Source organism: Amblyomma maculatum, chromosome 2 (assembly GCF_055883805.1).
Source record: "Amblyomma maculatum isolate TAMU_Amacu chromosome 2, ASM5588380v1, whole genome shotgun sequence".
Classification (NCBI taxonomy): domain Eukaryota; kingdom Metazoa; phylum Arthropoda; class Arachnida; order Ixodida; family Ixodidae; genus Amblyomma; species Amblyomma maculatum.
In genome coordinates, this window is record NC_139345.1 from 216445186 (window position 1) to 216459884 (window position 14699).

A 14699-nucleotide genomic window follows, 5' to 3' on the forward strand; every position below is an offset into this window, starting at 1 on the left:
GTTAAACGTTTTCGGCTTGTTAAAATAAAAAGCTAACCATTAGACAAAGCTATAAGCACAAAAGCTTTGATGTCCCTGGCTTGCTTCGTGCAGTCAAATGTTCAAAATTCATTTATTGCTCAGTAGAGCAATACACGTGATGCAACCATGGCCCATAGTTAGCAGCTGCCCTTTGCAAAGTGGAATTTTCTTAATGGCTGGTCAAAGGGAAAGGCTCACAGCTTTTGCCTGTGGCTACATAGTAGGAAATGTTGCCAAAGGTTGCACCAAAGGAAACCACACATGAGGAGCAAGAGTGTGTGCCTTTTAATCACTTGTTGCCGCGGGCCGGCGCAGCAGAGAGCTCCTCGATGAGGCCAAGCAGTGCCTGGCGACCCTTCTTGTTCAGGTGGCTGATGCAGGTCACCAGGCCTACTAGCTGCTTGGTGGAGTAGTCCTGCACATGAGGGTAGCCCCCATTACAGCAAGTCAGCTGCCTACAGGGCCTGAACACAAGGAAGTCAAACTCTGCCCCTCGAGTAATGCACAGCCCATCCCACAACCTACTTGCAGCGCTACATCATTAGCCAATAATAACAGTGCATTACATTCGCTCCACCGCACCTCATCATCTCCATGCCGTCTGCATGCGGCTATGCAGATATGGCCGGAAATGAGTAAACGTTCATGTCTTGTTAATGCGGATACTTTAGTTGCCTAATAAAACTGCCTACAAGCGAGTCATCTGTAACAACCAATCGCCAAGAGTGTCTTAAAATGGTATTATGATTGAAGTCTGCTTTTCTGCATGATGGGGGCCAGTGAACTTGAAATAAAACAATTTACGAACCTACAAGCTCATTACTCTGAGGTTTCGGTCTTGATACAGAGCAGGAACTACAGTGCCCTCTACCTGCTCCTAGTGGGATTATGCCAGTAGTGAACCAGCCTGTTCTCTCTCTACCTCTCAGTAAACCAATGTGGCTCCTCTGGAACAAACTTTGTGGTCGTCAAGGCCATCCCATGCAACTCTGTCAGCATGTCAAGGAGACGCAGTGTTTTGTCGAGCTCACTGATGTCCTCATGTCTCCGTTTCACACACGCAATTGTACAGACCACCGTTAAAGCAGATACAAAAGCAGATGCTTGCTAGCGGAGTTCCAACGAGCATGAGAGTGCAGGTAAGCTAAACTGCCGACCTCCAAGGCTCAAGCTGTTCGTTCATACGAGTCCTGACCTCAGTGCAGTTGGGTTCAAAGGTGCAGAGTCTGCCAGTAGCCCTTGTCGTTCAGGAAGCAAGCAGTACCCTTAATATTGGTTCACTTGAATTGTTTCATGCTGCATTTTGAACATAGGTGACTTCTCATGATTGTTCATGATGATTAAACATGGACACACTAGGCATTCAGGATGCAGTTTGAGAAAGGCCTGAAAATCCATCGTGAAAACTGCCCTGCTTCAGGTGGGATAGGACTCTGAATATAGTTTTCTTTCTGCAAACCATACTATGGCTATGAAATCACCTAGCGAGCTTCGAAATGAATGCAGCTCAAAACCAGATTAAAATTTTGCCTACAATTTTTCATTACTTTCATACTTTTTTTACACTTGCGCAGAGTCCACCAATTTTCAATGGAGCATAAACTGTGAAGTTACACAACCAAGAATAGAATTTTTTGCTGAAGCAAAAAAGGAATTTATTATGTCCCTCTCCTTGCTCAATGCAAGTAATTTTCACCAACAAACTGTTTTATCATAAATAAACAAATTGACTTAGCCAGCTATGCTCATGTAGAACACATTACTTAATATTATTACCAGGGGACGTGTGAATGACGAAGTGGTGTGTGTATCGACAAAAACAACACTGACAGTGTGGGTGCTGGACTGCCCTTGAAGTCTCTGCACTAAGTTCTGCCTATTGCAGCGCAGGTCTCGATAAATACTTCCCCGTGACATATCTGTGTGAAATAGTTTGCGTAACGTGATAAAATTGGGAAGTTCAATGCTGTCGAACATGGATATTGAGCGTCAGCTTAGGGTACTTTATTGCTGACCACTTACTAATAATTACTAGTGGCTTCCACTTCTTCCTTATTCATATGCTGCTTGGTTTTCCACCACTTCCTGACTTGTCTTGCACACATGAAGACTCAAACCTGCTAGCCTAATAACTCTACTGCCATCCTGCCCTACGCATTAAGTTGTGACAACACACGCCCCTCAGTCAGCGAATGGTGCACAGATGCATGGCACTATTGTGTTGTGTGTAACGTGCAAATAGTGTTACGTGTTCGTTCGATCTGAGATCACATGGTATGCATGCATCTTTGTTATAAGTGAGGTTGCATGTTCATTAGCATATTTTTGAGGCTCTAATACTTCACGATTCTAAGCACCCCCCTATTCTCGCAAAAAAAGTTGTGAAAAAGTTAGCAGCGAATCTAAGCAACCCTTTTTTTGAACATGGAGCATACATCAAATATGCTTTCTCATTCTGTCATAGAGTCGGAGCTGTCAGAGTCCCGAGGTGGCGTGAGTGACGTCCCTTTAGGCGTGGTCTCTGGCTTTACGTGTTTCTGTTTCAACACTATGTAACAGATGATGGCACAGAAAGCGACGCTAATAACTCTATCAGTGTGTTGTTATGTGTGCCTGGTAGCAGAGGTTCTCGGCAGATTTCATGTGTATTGTGGCGTGGGTTGCTTGCTTTGGTGTTCAGTTGTTAGAAAAACATAACAAAGGTCAGAACGACTTTGTAGAAGGCTGCCCGCAGCTTGAAGTTTAGACAAACAGTAATCGCATTTGATGAAAATGTTACCGAAGTTTGTTAGCCAAAAAAAAAAAATTTATTTCTTGCGCCCATTTAGTGGAGATACCCCCACAATAGAAGGGGGAGAGGGCTCATTTTAGACTGTTTGAATTTGAGAACCCCTATAGTTTTGGGCATCGCATTTTGTGAAGGGGAAGCTTAGAATCGAGTAAATACAGTATATCCGAGATCACGTGGGTGGCATGCATCTCTGTCATAATCAATGTCACGTGTTCGTTACATTTGAGGTCACATGATATGTGCACACCTCCACTATTACCGAGGCCACGTATTCGTTATATCTGAGGCCACGGGTCGATCCAGGTAAAACGCGAAACTCGCATATGGACACCGTAGAGCTAAAGCTCTAAAACCATACATAAATTCAAAAATGCAGTTCAAATATATTAGAACTACAAGATGTGCACGAGCAATAAACTACCTTCATAGCACCGACCATATCGCTGATCGAAAATGATGCTCCTCCTCTCCCCCTTGAACTCAGCACACGCCAGCAGGCAAGAAAAAACAAAAAAATAAGTCGTGACGATGCCCCACCACACCTCACCCTGCCTGCGTCACTTTGGAGCATCATATGAGTGGGAACATCCCCATGACGTCATTGAGAAGGGACAATACCACCTAGACTAGCTAAGGCCCCTTCGCTCCTTTGTGAGGCGCTACGACATGACCGCTCACTCGTTCATGTTCTGAAGCTTTCATGCTACTGGATGTGTAATTATAATGCTCTGAATAGACATTCTTGAATGCTTTGTAACCTTGGTTTAATGCTGGAAGTGTTATCACAGAACTATCTCAATTCAATATATTATAGCCCACTATCGCGCGAAAAGAACTACAAATTCATGCAGCAGATTTAGTAAACCAAGTATACAGTTGCGGAAATAAAATGTAAGACCAATAAGTGTATAAAAAGCTGAGATAATTGTTTTTATTCTGTGACGTTCGTAAGGCATTAATAAAATTTAGCCGCAAATGTTACCCGGCATACAAAATACCCAGTCTGACAGAAATTTTCAATTTCGCAATTGTTATTTTTTTGCCTTCCTCAGGTCCTTGTCTACATTGCGACATCTTAGAGTGAAATGTGCCGCAAAAGATTATGACATTTTTTTTATCTGTGGTCGTTGAAACTTGAGTGAATTGTGCTTCTGACAGTTGCTGGTGCATAGCAAATTCCCCAGATTTTGCGACATATCAAGGTTAAATTTAATATTTCTTATAGAGGAGAAATCAGTAGACCAGAGGTTTGAAGTAAAACTTGTTGCTGGACTAGTTGGTTCATGATCATACGGGAGAAAAGTAAGCGCGTTGTCCTGTCTCCTGCCTTGTGTTCGTCTCCTTTACGCTGCAGATCAGTTACGGCTGGTCGAGCGGGCTAAGCTAGAAGGAACAGCCAGAGGGCTCCTGGACTAAGAGGTCCTCCTGGGAGTGGTTACATTTCTTTTTTAAATAAAGTTTTTTCCTCCTCTTCCTCCTCCTTTACGCTTACTTTTCTCCCATACGACCAGAGGTTTGGTTGGTTGTAAATTGCAATGCTGCATTTTTCTGTCCAAAAGCGATAGAAGAGGCAACATGAGAATGAACTTCAAGGTGAATTTTCTCAGCTTTCACTTTCTGCACAGCTAATGTAATCCAATCCGCATTTCGCAACTAAATAGATTAGAATAATTCTGTATACAGTCGTGCCTCGTTAATATGGACACTTTGGTTTCCGACCAAAACTGTCCATAAAGCGAGTCATCCATAATAACGAGTCATGAATAAAAACAAAAAGGATTTTACTGAGAAAAGAGAATTGTAGTTAACGACTGCTTTTGTACATAACGGTGTGCACTGGACTCAAAATTTCACAGAACACTGGAAATTTTGAGTGCATTATCCTTGTCATTGTTGTCTTCGAAAAATTGTAGTGCAGTCTGAAGCGACTCGCTTACCATGACACCCGTGATGTTGGGCTTTGTGTTGGTCGAACTTTCGAGCACGAACTCCTCACTGGCCGATGAATCAGCGTCTGATTCTCTACTCACCGCCACTTCCTAAAGGGCCTCTTCACTGAGCTAAGTAGCCGCTAAGTAGCTGCTTGAGATTCTCCTGAGGCGAGGAAACAGCTGAGCTGTCGATACTAGTCCCTCGCAGCTTGGATTGACTGAGATGGCTTTTGCCGCTTTTATTCACAGATTTCTTCGCGCCTACGTTCAGCTCTGTTCTTTTGCGTTTAACTCCCGCCATGCCAAAAGCCAGACTCAAGTTGAGGGCTAAAGGCTCCTGATGCTGTGCACTTTTTTGCCTAGTTAACCTTTCTGCCTTTTCGTTCTTCAGATTCTTCTTTTTTTTTTAGCCTTGTACTGTTTCTGTAAGAAAGCGAGGGAGTCAAGTTGGCAAGCTGCTATGCAGAGGGCTATCGAACATCCCATCTTCTTGGCGCCGTTTTTATGTGTTCCCATAAAACAAACACTGCAAGCTGAAGTACAGTTTAGAACGACGGCTAGCCGACTACGAAGAGCTCAGACCTTGTCAAGGCCGCATCGTTGACCCAAAGCGAAGCCGACATACGGACCGCCTAGTGTGCACAGTTTGGCAGTTCAGCAGCGCAACAGGGACGAAAACCAGGAGCATGAGAGGGAAGCGCGTCCAGGACGGGACGTTCGGTCCCGGTTGCGTGTTCGTACGTCGCCTTTCTTTTGTCGCTCTACTTTGTGAGTGTCTTAATTCTCACCGAAAAGCGTTAACGGCTTCATGGAACACACATTGCGCTTTGGGAAAGAAAACTTCAGTTCCCACCGCCACTGTAGGCACTTGTCTTTCTTCCTGTCATTTCTTTCTTACACTTTTACCGGCCTCTCTGTTCACGTTCAGCAGAATTTATTGCAACCACATGTTGCTGTTTTCCCGACTGCGGCGGCACTTCCGCTGCACCCAGAAATCTCCTGTTTCTCCCCTTTCGGGGTCTTTCTTACGCTGACCCTCGGTTTGCTATGTACGTTCCGCTCCGCTCTTACTCCCCCCCCCCTCCCCCCCTCCCCCCTCCCTTAGAACGGCGACACGCCCGCTTTAGTTCTTTCCAACCCCACAGGACTCGTTCAGGCATCCCGCCGTATCGGCTGTCGCGTAGGTTCGCGGGCGGCCCGCCCTTCTTTAACTTGCGTTCGGACTAGTACTCTGCTTTTTTTCAAGCACTGTCCATATTAACGAGACAAAAATACATGGGCCCAAGTGGGGCGCGTGCATTCTTCCCCTGTCCATTGTCCGGACAGCGAGTTTCCATATTAACGAGGCATAAATACATTGAAAAGGTTTCGTCCCCAGAAAAACTGTCCATAATCCGGGTCGTCCATATTAACGGGGGTCATATTAACGAGGCACGACTGTATTGCCACACCGCTGCCCACCTTCTAGCGCCACCAAGTGGCCGAATGTCTTGGCGCGTGGCTGGGCGTCGTCCTCGTCTGTCTCGAGCTTCACTTGATTAAAAATAGGGCAGCTCGGTTGTTCTTCTGTTTGCTACGTGTGTTGGTGAGATTCGGTGGATTGTGCAGGATAAGATCCCATGTACATTGCCCTCGAAGACGTCAGTGACGCTGCCCATCGACGCTCAGACGCCACTCCCGTCCATAAAGCGAGCCGTCGCCTCCGAGGCCTACAACCCGAGTTCGAACCACTGACCACACCGCTGCGAGCCATGACATCTACGACGGGCAGCCAGACAAGTCAGCATTCCAGCAATGCCCCACCGTACGTCCTTCTCGCACCTCGATCATCGCCATCATTCCACGGTGACCGGTTCGAGGATGTCGAAGACTGGTTGGCCACTTTTGACCATGTGGCGGCATTCAACCAATGGGACGATGAGTGGAAGCTAATGAATGTGTACTTCAAGCTGCAAGACTCTGCCAAGACGTGGTTTGAGAACCACGAGGCGTCCTTTGTCAACTGGGCCGTCTTTCGCCGTGAGTTGCTCACAACGTTCAGCTCGAGTATGCGCAAAGAAAATGCAGAGATAGCAATCCGGATCTCAGCAGTCAAATGAGAGCGTGGCCATGTTTGTAAGGACATGGCGCGACTTTTCAATCAGGCCGACCCTACCATGCCCGAGGCAACGAAAGTATGGCACCTCATGCGCAGGGTGAAGGAACAGTTGTTCGCTGGCCTCATTCGTGACCCTCCAAGAACTGTCGCAGATTTCGCAAGAGAAGCTATGAGCATGGAACGTTCACTGCAGGAACGCTGTACCCAATACGGCCGTCAGGCAAGCGTAGCGGCCACACCCTACTGCGCATCAGTGCCAGCAGCTAGGGACGAGGCATTGCAGGAGCTTGTGAGGAGCATTGTCCGCGAAGAACTGCAGAACCTCCACTTGAATGCACCACCTGCAGTGAATTATTCTACCGGAGACATCATTCGTGATGAAATCCGGCGAGCGGTGCAGCCACCACCAGCACCAGCACCACAACCAGAGCCATGCATTATGACGTATAGTGATGTCCTACGTCAACCTGCCCCCGAGCCACATTCATTCCGCCCCGTTGCCGAACCACCGCCTCGCTACCTGCGCCCCGTTGAGCAGCAACAAGATCTGCACCCCGTCGAGCCACAGCAAGGCCAGCGTCCCGTCATCAGCAAGGCGCACTTGTGGCGCACACCCAACAGACGGCCGCTCTGTTATCACTGCGGTGAGCCTGGCCACATTCTACGCAATTGCCCATATCGGAGAATGGGCTTAAGAGGATTTCCACCAAACGCGCCTCGACCTCGCTATGGAGAAAGACCACAAGAGATTGAGGAATACCTGGCTGCTAACGAGATGCACCCGACGTCACCGCAATGGCAGTCGTGATCGTCATCCCCGAGGCGTTTTGCGTCACCCAGTCGATACTCCTCCTCTGGGCAATTCAGAGGCATGTCCCCTCACCGGGAAAACTAAACACAGCGACCTCCGGGGTGAGGCCGCCGCTACGTCTCAGATTAAACAGCCTCCACCCGACGATTTGACGCGACAGACCGAGCGGCGGCGACCCGATCTGATGAACTTACCGACGTGCTGCGAACGCATTGTTTCTGGGGAAATTTTTGTAACCGCCGACAGTTGGGATGTGACCGCACTTGTGGATACCTGCGCCGATTTTTCCGTCATGAGCAGCCAGCTAGCAACGACACTCTGTAAGGTTCTGACGCCTTGGTCTGGGCCAATGATGCGCACTGCTGGTGGCCATGTGATGACACCGATTGGCATGTGCACTTGCAGCAGAGATCAGCTGTTTTACTTTCACTGGCAGCTTTGCCGTATTAAAGACTGCTGTAAAGATCTGATTCTAGGCATGGATTTTCTGCAAGAGTATGGTGCTGTTATAGACCTTCGGGAGCAGCTCACGGTATCGTTTTCAACCAAGCGAGCCGTTGATAGCAACACGGACTTCTGGAAAACGATGTTGCGTGTCTCTGATGACCACATAACAATCCCTCCGCGGGCGAGCAAGTTCGTCAAAGTCGAATGTGATCACAGCACCGGCACGCGTGGCATTGCCGAAGCTAACATGTCACTGCTTTTCACTCGACAAGTTTGTGTAGCTCAGGGCCTTGTCGAACTTGTCCGTGAGCAAGCCGAAGTGTTAGTGACAAACTTCACGTGTGAACCCAACATTTGACGGCAAACACGACGGTCGCTTATTTTGAAGAACTTGGAGAATGTACAGGCCAGTACGCTTTATCCAACGCGTCAGACCTCGACAATGCGACGTCTACAGCCATTCAGACCGATGTGGACCCACACCTCTTGCCCAGTCAGAAACTCTGCATAGAGAACCTTGTCAATTCGTTTCGCGATTGTTTTGCATCAACCTCCAAGGTCCAACAGACGCCACTAACGAAGCACCGAATTATAGTTGCCGATGACCAACGTCCACTATGTCAGCGTCCTTACCGGGTGTCTTCAAAAGAATGTGACGCCATCCGCCACCAAGTAACAGATATGCTCCAGGACGACGTTATCTAACCGTCAACGAGCCCCTGGGCTTCGCCTGTTGTCCTTGTCGCGAACAAGGATGGAACCTTGAGGTTCTGCGTGGATTGTAGACGCCTCAACAACGTCACAAAAAAGGATGTGTACCCCCTGCCGCGCATAGATGACTCCCTCGATCGCCTTCGGCATGCCACTTTTCGTCACTTGACCTCCGCAGTGGATATTGAGAAATAGAGGTTGACGAGCGAGACCGTGAGAAGACCGCTTTTATTACGGCGGACATTTTGTGTGAGTTTAAAGTGCTCCCGTTTGGCGTGTGCTCGGCCCCTGCCACATTTCAACGAATGATGGACACCGTACTCTCTGGCCTGAATTGGCAGCCATGCCTCGTATATCTCGACGACGTTGTAATTTTCTCGGACACGTTCGACGAGCACCTGAAACGTTTGCGTGCTGCTTTCGAGGCCATCCGATCTGCTGGTCTCTCTCTAAAACCCGAAAAATGCTACTTTGCTTTTAATGAGCTGAAATTTCTCTGCCACATTGTCAGCGCTAGAGGTGTTAGCCCAGACCCAGAAAAGACGGCCGCTGTCGCTTCATTCCCCAAACCAGAAGATAAACGAAGCTTGCGTCGATTTCTCGGCCTCTGCGCATACTATCGTCGCTTTGTTCACAATTTCTCCAAGATCGCTGAGCCTCTGACCCGCCTGACAAAAGACGCCGAACCGTTCGTTTGGGGCCCCGACCAGGAAAAAGCCTTGACGGAACTCAAGTCCCGTCTCACAATGTACGCCTATACTTGGCCACTTCGACGAAGAGGCGGACACGGAACTGCACACGGATGCCAGTAACGTTGGCCTCGGTGCGGTCCTTGTTCAGTGGCAGGACGGTGCGGAATGCGTCATTGCTTACGCCAGTCGCACTTTGTCCTGTTCTGAAGTTAATTATTCAACTACGGAAAAGGAGTGCCTCGCTGTTGTGTGGGCAGTCATGAAATTTCGTCCGTACTTGTACGGTCGTCCGTTTCGTGTCGTGAGCGACCATCACTCACTGTGTTGGCTGGCAAACCTGAAAGATCCATCAGGTCGGCTTGCTCGATGGAGCCTTCGGTTGCAAGAATTTGACGTTACTATCGTGCACAAGTCCGGCATGAAACACAGTGATGCTGGCTGTCTGTCCCGCGCCCCTACTCCCTGCCACACGGACGGTTGCGACGACGATACCGCTTTCCTCGGTGTTATCACGTCGTCCACCTTAGCCTGAAAGCAGCGGGCCGATTCTGAACTTTTGCCCCTCATTGAATACCTCGAAAAAACCGTGTCATCTCCTCCTCAGCTCTTCAGGCGCGGACTGTCGTCATTTTGCTTGCGCGATGGTGTGCTCTACAAGAACAACTACGGTCCAACAGAAACTGTTTATCTGCTAGTAGTACCCACGACACTTCATGACGAAGTTCTTCGTGCATGCCACGACGACCTTTCTTCCGGCCATCTCGGTTATTCTCGCACATTGGCACGGATACGCCGAAAGTACTACTGGCCCAGGCTAGCAGCCGTTGTGCACCGCTACGTCCGTACCTGCCGTGAGTGCCAGCAGCGGAAGACACCGCCTGGCCTCCTGCAGCCTATCGATCCCCCGAAATTCCCATTTCAACAGGTTGGCATGGACTTACTGGGCCCATTCCCGAAGTCCTCCATGGGTAACAGGTATATAGCGGTTGCCACTGACTACCTCAGCCGCTACTGTGAGACCAAGGCCATTCCCCGTGGTACCGCAGAGGAAGTTGCGCATTTCTTCATTCACAACATTGTACTCCGTCACGGCGCCCCAACAGTCGTCTTAACTGACAGGGGAACCTTGTTTACGTCGGCTTTCACGAGCGAGGTCCTTCGACTCAGTGGCACCACCCACCGCAAGACAACTGCCTATCATCCTCAAACTAATGGACTAACTGAGCGGCTTAACAAGACAATTGCCGACATGATTTCTATGTATGTAGACGACGATCATGGGAACTGGGACCGAATTCTGCCGTACATCACGTTCGCATACAACACTGCGCTCCAGGAAACTACACGGTTCAGTCCATTTCATTTGGTCCATGGACGCGAACCTTTGACTATGCTGGATGCCATGCTTCTTCCTGCTCCCTCTACTGTCGTGGGGGCTGACCAATTTATTCGTGACGCAGAAGCCGCACGCCAACTTGGCCGACAGCGAATTCGGCCCCAACAAGTACACGATGCCCAGCGCTACAACCTGCGACACCGAGAGGTGACTTACACACCCGGCGATGAAGTCTGGGTTTGGAGCCCAATACGGTTGCGAGGGCGCTCTGAAAAGCTTCTGCGCCGTTACTTTGGACCCTACGAGGTGCTCCGCCGCCTCAGCGCGGTGAACTACGTGGTGCTGTCCGCTCCTCTCAGCATCCGAAGTCTGAAATAGTTCACGTCGCCAGAATGAAGCCTTATTATAATCGTTAAACCATTTTAGGATCCAAACCAGAGCCAGAGGCTCCCGTATAACTTGCCCCGCTTTTCTATTGTTCCCCTACGTTTGCGGCATCGGGTCGATGCTTCTTGGAAGGGGGGCAATGCCCATCTTTTAGCGCCACTGAGTGGCCGAATGTCTTGGCGCGTGGCTGGGCGTCGTCCTCGTCTGTCTCGAGCTTCGCTTGATTAAAAAAAGGGCAGCTCAGTTGTTCTTCTGTTTGCTACATGTGTTGGTGACAATATTGCATAACTCTTGAGATATTGAAGAGTGCAATAAAGCTCTATTTCTCTGTACCTGGGATAATAGATTGGAGTTCTGTAAAATCAGCTGTCACATGGTTAATCTTGCTGAATTATATTTTATTTTAAAAATTACTATACGGTTTAAAAAATACAGATAGCTTTTTTGCACACACCATACCTTTGCATAACGCTTCGAAAGCCTGCGCACTTAATTCAAGTCATAAACTCTCCATGAATGCCTTTACAAAAGTGTTACCTATAAACTACACCAGATATCATAAAAGAAAATATAGTTCTCACGTTAGGATAAAAATATAACTGTAATAATTCTGGGTGCCATTCATTCTTAACAAAGATAGAGTCAAACCCACTTATAACAATATTGAAGTGCCATGGACATACCATTGTTATAACCAATAATTGTTATAACCGGGCTAGGCCGAACAAATAAAACATTATAAACACACAACACATTTAATGAGGATGAGGTGGCTTATGCTTTTTATTTCATAGCGAGAGGAAACCTGCAATCCATCAGCATAGCCTGTTTCATGGCAAGCTGGCCAAAATCTTTTTGAAGGGCATCCAACTGCTGAACAGACTGCAGTGGAAGGTTCTTGGCAAAAACATACTCACGCAAGGAGTCGATCATTTTCAAAACCTCCTGGTGAGATGCAACCTGCACAGGTTCCGATTTATCATCGTCACTACTGTCACCGTCCTCCGCGCCAGTGACTGGTGCGACAATAGCCTCATCTGTCAAATTTTTATCTATCGCAACTGTATCGCTGGCATATTCAAATTCCTTAAGTCCTAATGCGTCGCTGTCACTACCACTCACTGTGGACCAAAGTTCGGTCATCAGTTCGGTCAGCCCGCAAGGATGAGTCCTCTCTCCCTTCTTATTCAACCTAGCACTGATAGGCCTGCCTCCCAAACTTGAAAAAATCCAAGATCTTCAACACTCCCTATATGCTGACGATGTCACCATGTGAGTAACAAAAGGTTCGGATGCTCACATAGAGGAAACGCTTCAAGAAGCAGTGAATGTAGTCTAGTCATACGCTAACCAGATTGGGCTGAAATGCTCACAACCTAAGTCTGAACTACTAGCAGTCAGAAGGAAAACTCGAGACAAAGTAGAGATAAAAGTGTGCCTGCACGGACTACCCATACCTACAGTCGATACTGTTAGAGTACTCGGGCTCTACATCCAAAGCAGTAGGAAGAGCAATGTTACTATCAACAGGCTGGAAATGACTGCGCAACAAATCACTAGACTGATACACAGAGTAACGGCAAGAAAGAGAGGAATCAAAGAGGCTGACATTTGTCGTCTTATCCATGCCTTTGTACTAAGTCGATTCACATACTCAGTCCCTTATCTCCGCCTCATTCAATCTGACAAGGAGAAATTAGACAGACTGATTAGAAGCACCTAAAAGGCTGGGCTAGGTCTACCCAGAAACACTTCAACCGAAAAACTTTTCTCACTTGGGATACACAACAGTAGGTTGTGATTAGGTAGGTTGAAATTATGACAGCGCAGTTAATTCTTTGAATGGCTGATTCCGCTAAGTCGTTTCTGTGGAAGGAAAAAGGCCTCTCTGTTCATCGGTTTCCCCATGTTGAGTGTGCTAGCGGTTATTCGCATCTCGTGCGAAGCAGCCCCATGAGCAGCGAAATGCCTGCTTTTGCCAAACACAAGCATATATCCTGTGTGTTACTAAAAAAACTAAAAACGAGTAACGAAAGCCACTACTTGTACTGTACCGAAGCATGTTTCATTCGCCGGGGTACAGTGTTCGCTGTAGCCGGGGCGCACCTCAGCTGCACGGCGTTTCGTTCGAGGATGGACTCGGCCCACAAACAGTATTACACACTGAATGGGAGGCAATAAATACATCACAAAGCAAGCAAGTGTACACTGGCAATGAATCTTTTTCAAGTAGTGCTACTGTGCATGCGCGCAGCCTCCTCAGATGCCATTTTCGCTGGGATGCCATGCAAAAACAGGGGGAGGACTTCGCTGCACGTCCTTTTCCAGGAAACGAAGTCTCTCCCCTCATCAACGCGATGAACTGCTACACAATAATTGCGTGCAGTGCTAGCACCTTCCAGGCCTGCCGCAACTTGCCCCCCCCCCCCTCCCCGCAGCTTGCCTCAACAGAGAGGACGCGGCCAGATTTGCCAGCTTCCTGTTGTCATTGTAGAGAGGAGGGGGGAGTGGGGGGGGGTACGTTCACAGATGACTCGCACGTCTCCACACAGGCTAGACAAGAGCAGCCCTACACTCAACTACCATTTGGAAGATTGCACAAATTCTTGGCAACCCAAGAAGGGTGTGGGTGTCCTATTGGAAAAAGACCCATTCGGGGAAGTTGAGAGACTCGATTTGTCACGGAGGGGGAGATCCAAACAATACCACAACCATTGTTCGGATGTCCCCCTCCGTGAGAAATCCGTCCCAAGACATTCCCCTATGCCCCCACTCAAGTCGACCGTGTTTACATGCTTTCTGTAGCGGGGTCGAGCAGAGTCAAACTCCCTTGCACCAGAGTTCAACTCGACCACTCGACCCGACCCGCCAGTGTTTACGTCCCTCCCTGGATGGAAAGGAAAGGGCAGAGTGAAAACGTTGTAGAAACATCATACCCTCTCGTAAATACCCCTCAATTCAGGGTGTTTGTAGCGCCATTCTCGTAACTTTTTTGAACTGCGACATTCTTGTTGCATGTACATTTCAAAGATGGCGCTACCTACTACATTTATCGCACGTGGCTCTGCTATTCCACTATTATTTGTTTTTTGTACACTTTGATAATTGTTACCAGTTGAATAAAGAAAGGAAAGCCCAAAACTTTAACAGAAAAAAACAAGCCATGAAGCATTTCAATCGTGCTTGAAAAATTTCATGAAGAGCTCGTGCGCTTCAAGCGAACCACAAAAAAATTAGCTGAAATCACCCTGACCGTGCACATTCCTCGAGAGTCGTAGAGCAAAACCAATGCTTATCCTCTGACAGCGAAATGTAAACTTTTTCCACGCGAAACCTCAGCACCGCTAAAAGCTTGTTACTTGAACAGTTTAGCATTTTCTTTTAGCCATTTTACAAAAAACGATAACTTTGATCACAAATAACTTTTACACTAAATGAAGCAGACAGCTGATATTTTAAGGAAAAAGCAAACAA

At 47.9% G+C, this 14699-nt stretch overlaps 1 protein-coding gene across 2 annotated transcripts in view; it reads right to left on the bottom strand.

Annotated features, from left to right (window-relative positions):
* Positions 1-287: 287 nt before the first annotated feature.
* The window catches only part of Vps50 (vacuolar protein sorting 50), a 220625-nt gene continuing 206213 nt past the window's right edge, over positions 288-14699 (bottom strand). For both annotated transcript variants that reach the window (XM_084595738.1, XM_084595737.1), the window contains exon 26: positions 288-436. In XM_084595738.1, the coding sequence (XP_084451864.1) occupies positions 311-436 (126 nt within the window). In that variant the 3' untranslated portion in view covers positions 288-310. The remainder of the gene's footprint in view (positions 437-14699) is intronic.